At 41.8% G+C, this 15,690-nt stretch overlaps 1 protein-coding gene across 2 annotated transcripts in view; it reads right to left on the bottom strand.

The window, feature by feature from the left end:
* Positions 1 to 15,690, bottom strand: part of LOC127574807 (uncharacterized) — a 64,160-nt gene that overhangs the window by 30,584 nt on the left and 17,886 nt on the right. For both annotated transcript variants that reach the window (XM_052024180.1, XM_052024179.1), the window contains exons 8-13: positions 15,039 to 15,185; positions 5,638 to 5,740; positions 4,965 to 5,093; positions 3,511 to 3,690; positions 2,944 to 3,194; positions 567 to 1,736 (exon numbers count right to left, since the gene is read on the bottom strand). In XM_052024180.1, coding sequence (XP_051880140.1) covers positions 567 to 1,736; positions 2,944 to 3,194; positions 3,511 to 3,690; positions 4,965 to 5,093; positions 5,638 to 5,740; positions 15,039 to 15,185 — 1,980 coding nt within the window. The remainder of the gene's footprint in view (positions 1 to 566; positions 1,737 to 2,943; positions 3,195 to 3,510; positions 3,691 to 4,964; positions 5,094 to 5,637; positions 5,741 to 15,038; positions 15,186 to 15,690) is intronic.

The following is a 15,690-nucleotide window of genomic DNA, read 5'->3' as shown; positions in this document are numbered from 1 at the left end:
TTCACCCAAGTGTGTTGAGCACCACAATTCAGGACAGTTGAAAAGGCATTGAACAGGTGTAGAGAAAATTTACTAGGATGGTACTAGGTCGAGACACTTCAGCTATTGGAGAGATGAGAGAAGCTGCAGTTTTCCTCAATGGAACAAAAGCAACACGAGAGATTTAATGGGTGCTTAAAAAAACACCGAGTTAACATAATTGGCTGCAGTGTCAGAGGCAAGGTGAGGAGAAATCCTTCTACACAGCTAACGAGGACTTGAAAGGTACTGCCTGGAAGACGGATGAGAACAAATTCAATATTAATTTTCAAAAGTGAATATAATTAACAGGAGAAAGCATTGCAGTGCTGTGGGCAAAACATTGATGAATGGGCCGGATTGAAACAACTTCCACAACCACAATGGGCCAACTGCCCTCTGCTCCTGTCCCCTTCCATGATTGATCCCTTTCATCAGGAAAAGTAAACCAGATTGGTTGGTAAATATCGAGGAGCATTCAATGGATTCTCAAAGTCTCGTGTGGAGAATTTGACTATAGGTGGGATGGAAAAGAAATAGAGTCGTACCTTTCACCGTCACTCCCTTCCAGTAGCATTTTGGAGCCAAAAAATTCGTAACTATCATAGGGAATTTCCGGGTTCTCATTTTCAAGATTTTCAACATTTTTAGAAGGATCCAGATTCTGTTCTTTGAGGCCGTGTGCATGATTAAATCTCTCACTGGTGTGCACAGCACATTGTTCAGTAACAAAAACTTGTTCCTTTTCCGTAGCCACATTCTCAAATGACGTGGTCTCGGTAGGGTTCAGTTTGTTCAGACAGGGAGTCATGCCACTAAACCCAGTCGCCTTCCTCTCTTCATTCTTCTGTACCATATCACAGATTCCATCAATTGTAGGTTTGAAATTTTGTGTCTCCAATACAGGCTTTTTGGGAGTAATTGTGACCACATAGGATTTCTCAAGGTCCTCAACGGAAAGGCTAATCCAAGGATTCTTGGGCAAGCTAGCTGACCGGCTCACCTTTATCTCAAAGTTTAAAGCATTTGGATTAATTTTTGGGAAGGACTGTACTTCACTTGACACAGACAACGAATCAGCAAGCCCAAATTCATCAATTGCTTGGCACGTGGACTCATCCCCACCAACTTTAGCCTCTTCATTTAGTTTTGCATCTTCAGTTATCAGTGATGAGTTTGAAGCTCTTTTTACCCCATGTTCCCCATTGTCTATTTCATAATTAAATTGTAGAGTTTCAAAGTTGCAGGTGCCAGTCCCATCAATTCCAGAGGCAAAAGAAATTGAAGAAGATGGCCTTTGGCTGAGTGCTTTGCCTGCCTGATTAGGGCATTCACCAGCCAGTTCATGAGCTGATGGAATGGTTAACTGCAACTTGTGGTCAATATAACCACTGCTGAAACAGCTCCCACTGTGTTGAATTGGATCAGTTTTATTAAAATGCTTTTCTGCCGAGGATACACACAGCTCAAAGCCAACTTCGTGGTTTGGTTTGTGTAAGTATTTATTCAAGAAGTCTTCTTGCACCACATGTTCGTTGGCAGTCTTCAGAGCCTCTGCAGCACCTCTAGTAATGCCAGTATCAATGGACGAGCTGGCACAAGGAACCAATACATTTTGGAATGCCTTTAAATACAATTCTTGCCACTGAACTGCTTGTTCCAAGTCAATCAGCAGCACTTGTCCCGGAGAAGTCAACAGCTTTCTTACAACTGAACACCTGTACAGATGGGAAAAACACAGTAAAAAGATAAAAAGCCATATCTTATTAGTTGCATCAAAGATAAGATTTCTTTATTAGTCACATGTACATAGAGATACACAGTGAAATGCATCTTTGCGCAGAATGTTCTGGGGGCAGCCTGCATGTGTCGCCACGCTTCGTGGGCCAACACAGCATGCCCACAACTTCCTAACCCGTATGTCTTTGGAATGTGGGAGGAAACCCACACAGTCACAGGGGGAACGTACAAACTCCTTACAGACAGCGGCCAGAATTGAACCCGGGTCGCTGGCGCTGTAAGAGCGTGATGCTAACCACTACACTACCGTGCCTACATATAATGATACATTTCCAAATAAAAGAACTCCTCACCGACAAAAGCTTTCCTTGACCTCTGTTAATCCTCTCTCAAGGACAAGGCACATGATCCTTTTATGAAAATCTTAAATGTTTGCCTACTTTAAAAAACAAAAAATGGAAGCTCTTTACAAAAGCTTAATGCTAATCTCAGTTGCCGAGACTGAACCCTAACTGTGACCTAGTCTGTAAAGCAATGTCAAGTTGCACACTGCAATTAATTAAAAATTCACAATGGGAAAACAACACATGGACCCAGCACCGGGTTAGACTTTGCAGAAGGACATCAAATCCATCCAACTAAATGGAGAAGAGCAGCTGCAAGTGAAAGAGGCAAGTATAATTTTTGTTTAAACAAAATATTTGGCATTTAAAATACATTTTGTTTTGAAGCGAGTTAATTTAAAGTGTTTTAACAATTTAAGCCTGGGACCATGGCTTAACTTGCTTTCAAAGAATTTCACTGGGGATTTACAGTCAGCTGGGAGCCAGCTCCCTTGAAGTTCCTGCCAGGAGACACACTGAATACGCAAGAAGAGGTTTTCCGGATTGAGAACAGGCGAGCACCTTAGTGGAAATAGAGGAAGGAGGAGTTGGAACAATTTTTAGACTGCAGCCTATGAGAAGCTTGCAAAAGTCTGGCTGAAGGGAACGGAACGAAGAGCACAAATGAATTCTTAGCAAGGAAAAAAACACTTCGCAAACTGATGCAGTTAGTCATAGGTTTTAGAGCCCGACTGATTTTACTTTCAGTTAATTGGGTGCAAAATGTTTTCTGTCAAGTTTCCCACCAGGTGAGTTATATTACAGTTTCACCCCTATACTTTGCAAGAACGCTGAGACTTACTGATGGGACAGCAGCTTTCCCCTCCTCCTGTGAAGCGTGTCTGGAATGCAATCAGCCAAATGCCCGAGCCGAACCAATTCCTCAACAGCAGGAAGAGGAGCTTTATTCAGGAAGCGATTAACATGGTCCTGCCAGCTTGGTTTAAGGCACAGGACTGCCTCATGAGGAAATCCCAAATTATGCACCGTATTATCACAAAATGCCTCTTTGAAAAATATTTCTTGCAACAGTAAATGATACCAACCAGCAACCTGGAAGGAAGAGAGTTTTAAAATTTGGTTCTCTGGGTTTGTTGAATGAATTTAAACATAAAGATCAGCACATTAAAATTACATGGATAATGGACAATACCAGAGATACAAAATGTAATCAGAAGTGAAAAGAAGTGCTGCAAGTGCCCATTAACTTAGGTAAACAGCTGAAACTCAATGTAGATCTCAACCACTCCCTCAATAAATTACTAAAGTGATTCACATCTGCAAGAGAAATACCATTCAGCACATTGCTTCACAGCATGGTACTAGCCACATCCACCCCAAGATCTGGCTGGTTTACAAAGTTACCTACTTTTTCAAAAATGTCGTAGAAGTCATACACAGCTCTTAAAGTTTGCCGGGGTAGTTCTACAGCTATGTGGAACATGTCTTTTAACCTGCTGAGTTTCTCCTTACAATCTTCTGTCCTTCCTCCAGCTTCCATTATTTCATCAAGATCCTGCAGTAGTTTCTCAGATTCGGCAATCAACTTCTACAAAACATAATGGTACAGAATTTACCACCAACTCCATGAAAAAGCTGAGATGTATTCAATGTGAACGTAACAGTACAGTACAGGCCCTTCGGCCCACAATGTTGGGCCGACATTTTATCTTGCTCCAAGATCTATCTAACCCTTCCCTCCCACATAGCGCCCCCATATCTGTGGCAAATAGGAAGCTTTCTTATTTATATATATATGCCTTGCAAGGTAATCTTTACTGGCCAAATCACAGTAACAACACATGTAAAAGTTTGAGTATTCTGGGAAAACAACAAAAGAGAAATTGAATACCACTAGAATTGTGAGATGCAATTAACCCATGGCAGATCAACACAATGCAGGCTGGTGCTCAGAGACATAAATCACTGAAAATTAATAAGAACAGATACAGCAAGCAATTAGGAATGCAAATGGCATGTTGGCTTTTACTGCAAGTGAACTCAAGAGCAAGGGTAGAGAGGCATGCTCATTTATATAGGGCCCTGCTGAGACCAGATTTGGAATATTGTGCATTGGTCTGGTCTTCCTACCCAAGGAAAAATATATTTGCATTTGAAGGAGTGCTGACCCGGTTCACCGGATTGATTCTTTGGATAGCGATTTTGTCACACGAGAACCAAACAAACTGGGCATGAAGTCCAACATGGCCTTGTCATGTCTCTCCTCTACCCCATCCCCCGAACATGCTGAAGGCCCCTTTACTTCCAGAAAGTGGTCTTTTGCACCACCATGCCAGCACTTTCACAGCACAGTTCGTTCAAAACTAGCAAGTTCCTTCTAGCTTGTTAATTGTTGAGGATCTTGTTAAGTAACAGCAAAAAGACCGTGCCATCCGAGTTATGGTTGGGTTTCCAATACACGGTTAACACATTGGATTGAGTGTTGAATTTGACTGGCATTAAATCATCAAGGAATGAAGTCAACAACTGCTTACTGTTTACTGCAGCTGTGAGATCAGTGCAAGTATCTCACAATATGCCAAATTGCACAATTCATGTTGAATTGGGCAAACTCGTGAATGAAATTCAATGAAAATCATCCCCCGAAAGAGCTACGAAAATGATCCCCCGAAAGAGCTATGAAAATGGTGACATTACACAGCCCACTTGTTTAACGCTGAATAAAATTGAAGGTAGAATACACAGAGCAGTATAGTAGCTTACACTATATTTAAACACTGAATTTTCATGATACTGTTGATTTGTATTGTGATTCATTCCTGACACTGGGCATTCATTATACAAAACAAAAAAAATACTCACCATTGCAGGGTTATAAATGGCAACATCATAATCCAATTTTAGAAGCTCTGCTTGGCTCAAATTATTTGCAATTTCTAATTTGTATGAATGAATCTTCTCCATTCCTTCAGAGACAATCAAATCAGTAATCTGAAGGTTAAAACAAAAATCACTGCTAATAACTCAAAAGCATTGTTTCAATGCTATCATATTTTGCTGTGTTGTACCAATGTGCCAAGGACTTAGATAATGTCATATAGTCCTCTCACAATTCAATACCACAAGGTCTATATGAACTTAAGTGATAGAAGGTTCCCAAATATAAGTACATGTTTATTTCGAAATGCAAACATACAGCAAGGGCAAACTGATTCAACTCGGCATGTTTTAGAAAACAGAAATGTGAAATTCCCCAAAGCCTTACCCAATAAATGCTTTATTCAGAGAAAGTTAATTTAGAATCACAGACATTTACCACCATGTCATTACTAGTCAGCCTTTCACCAGAACTAGTTGCTGACCCAAAACATTAACTCTTTCTCCCTCCACAGATTGTGCTCAACCTGCTGAGGATGCACTTTGTTGCAACCCGCTTCGCAGCACTGCGTTTTAGTTTCATATTTTCGGCCTCCGCAGCACTTTGCTTTCATGTTGTTCAATAAAACACATTTTTCTATTTCGTGAGATGCTTTACCTGCTGAGCCCTCTCCCTGCACCAAAGGTCCTTCAGTGAAAGCTGAGCCCTGGCAAGGGACTGTTGCCTTAATAATTCCACTTTCTTCACAGCTGCTCTTATCCTGCCCAAGGAAAATAAAAACAAGGGATTTAACTGCCATCAGAAAAAAAAAGCCAATCTTATACAATACAAAAGGAGCTTCTTCAACCAGTGTGCTACAATGATTGAACAGATGCTGTCCACAAACAAAGAACACAACAGAAAGAGTGCTCTTGTAGTGTATGACTGAAGACCAGGACACTGGAGGGTAAAGGTCCTCACATGAGGAAATACCTTCTGGAAGCTCAAAGACAAGATATATTTTGACATCAGCTACACAGTCTTGAACAGTACAATGCAATTATCCATATCCACCCGAGGGCAACATCTCATCTTAGTGATAGGACTTCTGGCAGAACAGGACCACAATGATTTGTCAATCTAGAAAGTGCTCAAATCCTTGGAATGGGATTCAAATCCACAGCTTTCTGATCCAAAGTAAGAACACGACCACCAAGCCCTTGGCTGAAACCTTGTGGAATTGATGTGGCTACTGCTGGTTAATGAATGGCTTTCTCCTGTCTCGGAAACCTTAGTGACATTTCTCACCCTAAATTCACTATTTCTCAGACCTCTCTCCACCCACTTTTACTCTATTTCTAATGCTGGTGTCATTAGGCCATACTCCAGAGCACTGCTCTCTCCTCTACAATTAAGAGTCTCCTACGAGCTTTGACCAAGCATTTAATTAACCTTCCCAACATTTCTTCTGGTTCAGACTCATACTTTCTAGAAGTTTTATGGGATGTATTTCTACCTCAAAAAGCTCTATTGTTAATCAGTCCATCATGCAAACTCTGCTGTAGTTTCCAATTTTAAGCCCAACAGTAATGTAGCAAGCAACAGCAGCAGCTTCTGGGTTCTCCTCAGATTGACTCGCTCTGCCCATTTCAATTGTGAATACTTCCTTACAAATCAAGTCCTTTGCTGGTGTGGCATTCCCCCACACCATGCATCCTCTATCAGTTAAAGTCCATTTCTTTAACATGCATTTAATTTTGCTTTAAAAGCAGAATATCTGCCTTCAGATCGCCACAAGTGCTCCGAAACGCAACCTTGGGTGTTCCCAGGCTACAATGGGCACAGGTGGGTGGTATTAAAAGAAAATTAGCCATGCTCCCTGCTCCTGATTAGTTCTTGGCATCGAGTTCAAGATGACCTCAGCTGTGATCCACAGCACAGTGAAGTAGCACAAGAACATGCTCATTGACTTTCAAGGCGGCAAAGGTATCGTGAGACTGCAACATTTTGCTAAATTATTGGTTTGCAAACTGCTTTGCTAAGCCTACTTCAGAAGGATGCATTCTTTCTGCACCCACCCCGTTCTCCACATGAGCTATACAGAACTAAACGCTAGTATTGGTATCGGTTTATCATTGTCACTTGTACCAAGGTACAGTGAAAAACTTGTCTTGCATACCGATCATACAATTCATTACATAGTGCAATTGCATTGAGGTAGTACAGGTAAAAACAATAACAGTACAGAGCAAAGTGTCACAGCTACAGAGAAAGCGCAGTGCAATAAGGTGCAAGGTCACAACAAGGTAGATCGTGAGGTCAGAGTCCATCTCATCATATAAGGGAACCGTTCATTAGTCATATCACAGTGGGATAGAAGCTGTCCTTAAGCCTGTTGGTACGTGCCCTCAGGCTCCTGTATCTTCTACCTGATGGAAGAGGAGAAAAGAAAGAATGACCCAGGTGGGTGGGGTCTTTGATTATGCTGGCTGCTTCGCCAAGGCAGTGAGAGGTAAAGACAGAGTCCATGGAGGGGAGGCTGGTTTCCATTTCACTTGCAGCTCTCCAAATACCATTGTTAAATTTCCACCACAACCTTTCAGGAGACATGACCCAGAGTTTGAAAACCAAATGTCTTAAATCATCAATGTCAAAGGAAAATGGGATAAGACTGACAGGGGTGTGGAATATAAATGCAATATCATTGTTCAGACTTTCTTGAATACACTCTCAAAAACATCAGCAATGGACCAGCAAGATGCATCTTCCTCATGGCCCATCTGTAATAAAGACTTAATGAGTGGAGGAACAGTAATATAAAGAGATGTAGCTAATGATCTTTTTATAAAATCCATTTGTGCATTTCTTTAGCAGCAACAAGCTCAATGTCTCACTAAGATTTAGCTAGCATTTATCATAGAATCATAGAACAGTACAGCACAATACAGGCCCTTCGGCCCACAATGTTGTGCCAACCTTTAAACCTCGCCTAAGACTATCTAACCCCTTCCTCCCACATATCCTTCTATTTTAAATTCCTTCATATGCTTATTTAACAATCTCTTGAATTTGACCAATGTACCTGCCTCCACCACCACCCCAGGCAGCACATTCCATGCCCCAACCACTCTCTGGGTAAAAAACCTTCCTCTGATATCTCCTTTGAACTTCCCACCTATTACTTTAAAGCCATGCCCTCTTGTATTGAGCATTGGTGCTTTGGGAGAGTGGCACTGGCTGTCCACTCTATCTATTCCTCTTAATATTTTGTACACCTCTATCATGTCTCCCCTCATCCTCCTTCTCTCCAAAGAGTAAAACCCTAGCTCCCTTAGTCTCTCCTCATAATGCATACTCTCTAAACCACGCAGAATCCCAGTAAATCTCCTCTGCGCCCTTTCCAATGCTTCCACATCCTTCCTATAATGAGGCGACCAGAATTGGACACAGTGCTCTAAGTGTGGTCTAACCAGAGTTTTGTAGAGCTGCATCATTACCTCGCGGCTCTTAAACTCAATCCCACGACTTATGAAAGCTAACATCCCATAAGCTTTCTTAACTACCCTATCCACCTGTGAGGCAACTTTCAGGGATCTGTGGATATGAACCCCCAGATCCCTCTGCTCCTCCACACTACCCAGAATCCTGCCATTAACTTTGTACTCTGCCTTGGAGTTTGTCCTTCCAAAGTGTACCACCTCACACTTCTCTGGATTGAACTCCATCTGCCACTTCTCAGCCCAGCTCTGCATCCTATAAATGTCCCTCTGCAATCTTCGACAGTCCTCCACATTATCCACAACACCACCAACCTTTCTGTCGTCTGCACATTTGCCAACCCAGCCTTCCACCCCCTCATCCAAGTCATTAGTAACAATCACGAAAAGTAGAGGTCCCAGAACTGATCCTTGTGGGACACCACTAGTCACAGCCCTCCAATCTGAATGCACTCCCTCCACCACAACCCTCTGCTTTCTACAGGCAAGCCAATTCTGAATCCACATGGCCAAGCCTCCCTGGATTCCATGCCCTCTGACCTTCTGAAGAAGTCTACTGCGTAGAACCTTGTCAAATGCCTTACTAAAATCCATCTAGACCACATCTACTGCACTACCCTCATCAATCTGCCTGATCACCTCCTCAAAGAACCCTATCAGGCTTGTGAGACATGACCTGCCCTTCACAAATCCATGCTGGCTGTCCCTCATCAGACCATGATTCTCTAAATGCCCATAGATCCTATCTCTAAGAATCCTTTCTAACAGCTTGCCCACCACAGACGTAAGGTTCACTGGTCTATAATTCCCTGGACTATCCCTACTACCTTTTTTGAATAAGGGGACAACATTTGCCACCCTCCAATTCTCCGGTACCATTCCCGTGGACAACTAGGACTCAAAGATCCTAGCCAATGGTTCAGCAATCTCCTCCCTCGCCATGTGGAGCAGCCTGGGGAATATTCCATCAGGACCTGGGGACTTATCTGTCCTAATATTTTCTAACGGCTCCAACGCATCCTCCCTCTTGATATCTACATGTTCCAGAACATTAACCTTACCGTCATCAAGGCCCCTCTCCTTGGTGAATACTGAAGAGAAGTATTCATTGAGAACCTCACCCACTTCCACAGCTTCCAGGCACATCTTCCCACCTTTGTCTCTAATCGGTCCGACCTTTACTCTCGTCATCCTTCTGCTCTTGACACAAGTGAAAAAAGCCTTGGGATTTTCCTTAACCCTACTCGCCAAGGCCTTTTCATGTCCCCTTCTTGCTCTCCTCAGCCCCTTAAGTTCCTTCCTTGCTACCCTATATTCCTCAAGAGACCTATCTGATCCCTTGCTTCCTAAACCTTATGTATGCTGCCTTCTTCCTCCAACTAGTTGTTCCACCTCTCATCACTCATGGTTCCTTCACCCTGCCATTCCTTCTCTGCCTCACCGAGACAAATTTATCCCTTACATCCTGCAAGAGATCCCCGAACAACGACCACATCTCCATAGCACATTTCCCTTCAATAAATGTCATCCCAATTTACACTCGCAAGTTCTAGCCTTATAGCCTCGTAATTTGTCCTTCCCCAATTAAATATCTTCCTATCCTCTTTGCTCCTATCGTTGACCATGAGCGGTGGTCACTGTCCCCCAAATGCTCACCCACCGAGAGATCTGTCACCTGACTCGGCTCATTACCTAATACTAGATCTAATATGGCATTCCTTCTAGTTAGCCTGTCAACATACCGTGACAGGAATCTGTCCTGGACACACTTAACAAACTCTGCCCTGTCTAAACCTTTGGTACTAAGCAGGTGCCGATCAATATTGGGGAAGTTGAAGTCTCCCATGATAACAACCCTCTCATTCTTGCAACTTTCCAAAATCTGCCTCCCTTCTCAGAATCCTTGCTGCTACCGGGGGGCGGGGGGGGGGGGGGCCTATCAAATACTCCTTTCTTGTTCCTAACTTCCACCCATACTGCCTCTAGAGAGGATCCTTCTACATTATCCACCCTTTCTGCAGCTGTAATAGTATCCCTGACCAGTAACACCACCCCTCCTCCTCTTCTCCACCCCCCCCCCCAACCCCATCCCTTTTAAAACACTGAAATCCAGGAATATTCAATATCCGTTCCTGCCCTGGTGACAGCCAAGTCTCTGCAAGAGCTACAATATCATAGTTCCACGTATTTATCCAAGCTCCCAGCTCATCAACCTTATTCCTGATACTTCTTGCATTTAAGTAAATGCACTTTAGCCCATCCACCTTTCTGCTTTTATACCCTATACTCTGCTTCTCCTTCCTCAAAGCCTCTCTTTATGTTGGATCTGACTTTACTCCATGCACTTCTTCCACTGACCTACCCCTCCAGTTCCCATCCCCCTCGCAAACTGGTTTAAACCCTCCCGAACCACACTAGCAAACCTGCCTGCAAGGATATTGGTCCCCCATGAGTTCAGGTGTAACCCATCCATTCTGTACAGGTCCCACCTTCCCCAGAAGAGATCCCAATAATCCAAAAATCTAAAACCTTGCCTCCTGCACTAACTCCTCAGCCACGCATTCATCTGCCATCTCCTCTACTCCTACCTTCACTATCACGTGGCACGGGCTGCAATCCTGAGATTGCTACCCTTGAGGTCCTGTTCTTCAGCCTTCTGCCTAGCTCCCCAAACTCGCTCTGCAGGACCTCATCCCTCTTTCTACCTACGTCGTTGGTACCAACATGTACCACGACTTCTGGCTGCTTTCCCTCCCGCTCAAGAATCCTGTGGACCCGATCAGACATCCCGTACCCTGGCACCTGGGAGGCAACATACCATCCGGGATTCTCGCTCACATCCACAGAACTTCCTGTCTGTTCCCCTGACTATCGAGTCCCCTATCACTGTTGCCCTCCTCTTCTCCTCCCTTCCCTTCTGGGCAGCAGGACCAGTCCCAGTGCCAGAGACCTGGCTTCTGTTATACAACAAATTTAAGGCACAAAGCAATAGCATGAACTTAAAGGTCATATCAAAACATAATAACGGCTGTTGTGATGGCCACACTCCATTCGTGGAAATAAATGACATAGTTCTAAACAGATTATGATTGTATAGCATCCTAACAACATTACATTCATGGCAGTTCAGTTTTCTTCAAATCACTCCATCTGTATTAACTTTGTTGGCTCATCCTCAGACCTACTATTCATTAACTCAGGAATTTCTGTCTCCCACTCAATTCTCCTTTCAATTCAATAGCTTTCTCATCCAACCCTGCCCATTCTACATTCATCCACCTCCTTTGAATGGATTATTGTTGTCTTCATAACTTGGGTCAGTAGCCTTAGAGGGCTGGGAACACCAAATGAACAAGTTCCCTTTTGAAGTTAGACTTAATGCCAAAGTCCAAACTTCTTAAGCATTTCAGTCAGCAGATTTCTTTTGATATTGAAATCAGGATATTGTGACATAAATAGGAGACACAAGAGACTGTAAATGCTGGAATCTAGAGCAGCAAACTGTCTGCTGGAGGAATTCAACGGGTCGAGCAGCATCTGTGGGGGGGGGAACTGTTGGTGTTTCAGGTCGAAACCCTGCATCAGAACTCGACCCAAAACATCGACAATTCTGTTCCTCCCACAGATGCTGCTCGACCCACTAAGTTCCTCCAGCAGATTGTTGACATAAATAGGACCTGTTACCATTTTAATTTGAAACTTGCAGCCTAAGGACAAAATGCCCACACTGGGTCTACAAATTCTGGCTGCTCACTCAGTCCACCAATATCTCCATTTTAAAGTTCTCATCTGCCCCTCCCTATCTCCATAACCTTTAACTCTGCCCTCAAACACAGGCCTCGGTGTGCATCCCTACTACCCTCACCTTACCATAAGCAATTCCCAAAGACCATCTACACCTCTCTCTATACCTTTCAGTGAAACTTTTGAAATCACTTATCCTAAAGTCTCTTTCTTTGACAATGCCCTTGTGAATCACTTTAAGCATTTTATGACATCAAAGGTCCCATGCAAATCAATTGTCCTTTTATTATTAGTTTTAATACACAAGTGCAAAAGGAAAACATTTCATTCATACCTACTGCAACCTTTTTCCTCTACTTTCTTGCCGAATCCAAGCCAGTTTATCTCCTGCCAAAATCCTCATCTGTGCTCATTTTCTCTCTAAAACTGTCCCATAACATATCTGAATTGCCTCTAATTTCTCCCCCCCCCCACCCCCATCTCCCTCCCCTCCCACCATTTACTGAGCTCAATTAAAACTGTCCTTCTTGTACCCAAACTCACAACAACATTGTTCACTTTCATTCAAGCTGGACATGTACATCCATCCAGCAAAACTCGTGTTTAAAAATCTCACTTTGTTCAATCCCCTCTGAACGAGGAATTGCTGTGTTCCCTCAATTCCTTCCCCATTCTTAAAGCCCTTAGTTTGTCAATTGTTTCTGTCAAGTTATTGTTTTGAGGCTTTTTTTTTACTACTTTAATGGTGAAACATAAAATGCAAACAGTTGATTTTGTTGATGTGGGCATTTACATGGTGAAATGTGCATTTCCTTACAATTTGCAATTTGTGAAGCAAGAAAGCAACATTTGCCCTCTTATATACATGGAACCTGAATTTAGCCCAACTTTGCTTGACAAATTAGCATACTGACCATCTAGTTTTATAGTGAGATCCGCTAACATTAATCTTTAGGCTCCAACCAATCTAATGCTTGTCCTTTTACTGTGAAGACAGAACTGCATGCTAATTAAAACTTCCAACTAGTTTGAGACCAATCCATTGAACTCATAGCCCCAAGTTCCTGAAGAACTAAAACAAAGACAGAACCTCCCATATCTAAATCAAAGAACTAGTGTCAAAGTGGATTATAACAATTCAGATTATTAATCCAGGGTGCTCAGTAATGAATGTTAATTGACATCTACAACTTCTCAGTTATCAAGTTCCATATGTGAAAGAAACAATTGCTAATAAACCTAAATGATTTTCATTTTGATAAATGCAAATTTAACTCAAACTAGTTCAAACGGGAAAGAAATTTAAGAATCCAACACGGACTTGATTTATTTTGGTATAGAGTGATATCTACCTGAAAAGGTTATACCAGCAACTATAGCCAGGAAAAGGTTCACAACTGGACTGGCTAAAATACAAAATACTAACGTAATGAGATAGGAGAGGGGAGGGTTAATGGAGAGATTGTACGATTGAAACTCTCAGCCGCCAGAATGCCTGTTAATGCATCATCTGAAGATCAATTCTCCTGGAATGATTTGAATCTTTGGGTAAATTTTCACCCAAGTCAAAGATTCTTTTGCTGTGCCCTGTTTAAAAAAAGTGTTTTTCTTACCCCGCTCCCCCCATTCATTCTAAACATTGAATAAAAATGATTTTATAACTGCACTGCCCTCCCTCATCACCCTTCCTCCATCAGGCATAAATCATTCTTAAGAAATAAAAACACCTTCAAATAGCAAGGCAACATTCTCATCAAAAATGTCAATTAAATAATTCTGAATTTCAAGTCACAGTGCAAGTTAAAGCAGATGATTATGCTTAAAATTACATTTGATGAACTTTGCAGATAGATGGTACTTTCCCAGTAATTGTGCTCTTAATATAAATTGGTAAACTGGTTTATTATTGTCACATGTACTGAGGTATAGTGAAAAACTTGTCTTGCATGCCATCCATACAGATCATTTCATTACCATAGTGCATTGAGGTAGTACAAGGTAAAGCAATACCAGAATGCAGAATAAAGTGTTACAGTTACAGAGAAAGTGCAGTGCAGGTAGACAATAAGGTGCAAGGTCATAAGAAGGTTGATTGTGAGGTCAAGAGTCCATCTGATCACACTAGGGGATCATTCAATAGTCTCATAACAGCAGGATAGAAGCAGTCTTTTAGTTTAATTTAAGCTGATAATTTGAGTCTAATTTGATATAGTCTAAATATTTAATTGATTTCAAATTTTTAAACCAGCTGAAACCATTACATTATACAAAAATTAGAAGCAAATATTAGAAGTCCAACAGACCTTGGCATTGATTAGTGTGCATATACAACAAAAGAACTGCTTCAGAACAAGACAATTAAGATACTCAGGGCTCAGGATGATAATAGAGTTGGTTCCTCGTGATAGCTCTTTTCTTCATTTGATGGCTTCTGCCCATTTAAAAACTATCAATGCATCACAATAACAATCTTGTTAATTTTTTAATTAAATTTCATAAAGTAGTCTTTCACTGCAGCTTCCCAAAATATGCACCAATTAATTGCTATGAACTACCTGTCCCGTTGTCTACTGGCTTTCATAAAATCATATTATTCTTAGAATGAATAGGGATATATATGATTATGGATACATGTACACAGTTATTATAAAGTACCCCTCACTAGTATATTCTCTTCTGTGTAGAAAACATTCATTGCATCTTCCAATAACACAGTAGTCTGAAAATGAACACAACGTATGCTGAGATCAGACCATTAAAGAGTAAACAAGAAGCAGAGCTCTGGAAACAACAGGGCACAATAAGCATTGCATAAAAGTGATCCAGCTGAACACTTACCTTTCATCCTTTTTAAACAAGTCATCAGCTGCCTGTTGAAACTGAGTTGTCCCAGCCATGGCATTAAAGCAGGGATCAGATTTGGGATCCCTGAACTTCTCAAGGATCTCCTCACACTTTCTCAGTAAATCATCAATTCCCAGGTCCCTAAAAGGAAGAGCAAATACAAATTTCACAAATAACTAAACCTACATTTGATAACCAGGCAAGTAAGGGTTAAAACTGCTAAAACAAAATTATGTTGATTACCAAAAAGTATTACACTGGAAATCTTAGATACACAACAGTTGATGTTGAGTGATTGTAGTCATTAGCCACTGGCCCGATAAATTAGGATTTGGACAAAACCAAACCGTTAAGTTATTCCAGTTCAGTGTCTCTTTCATATAATCCAGACCCCAACAGATGCACTCCCTCCCTTCGACTCCGTGTGAGAATACAAAAAAAAATTTTGCAACAAGCTTTAAGGATATGGAAGACAAATGCAAGTAAACCAAGAATTCTGCTAAAACCCTGATGGTTTAAATAAGATTATGAATTCATTGCCAGTTGTGGGATTTACATTATAAACTTGATTAGTAGTTCTGATTGCCAGTTTTGTCCATTTCCACTTTGGTCTAATTCCACAGCACAGGCAGCCAAAGCTTGAGCA

The sequence above is a fragment of the Pristis pectinata genome, chromosome 10 (assembly GCF_009764475.1).
Source record: "Pristis pectinata isolate sPriPec2 chromosome 10, sPriPec2.1.pri, whole genome shotgun sequence".
Lineage (NCBI taxonomy): Eukaryota > Metazoa > Chordata > Chondrichthyes > Rhinopristiformes > Pristidae > Pristis > Pristis pectinata.
This window is presented reverse-complemented; position numbering and strand designations above follow the sequence as displayed.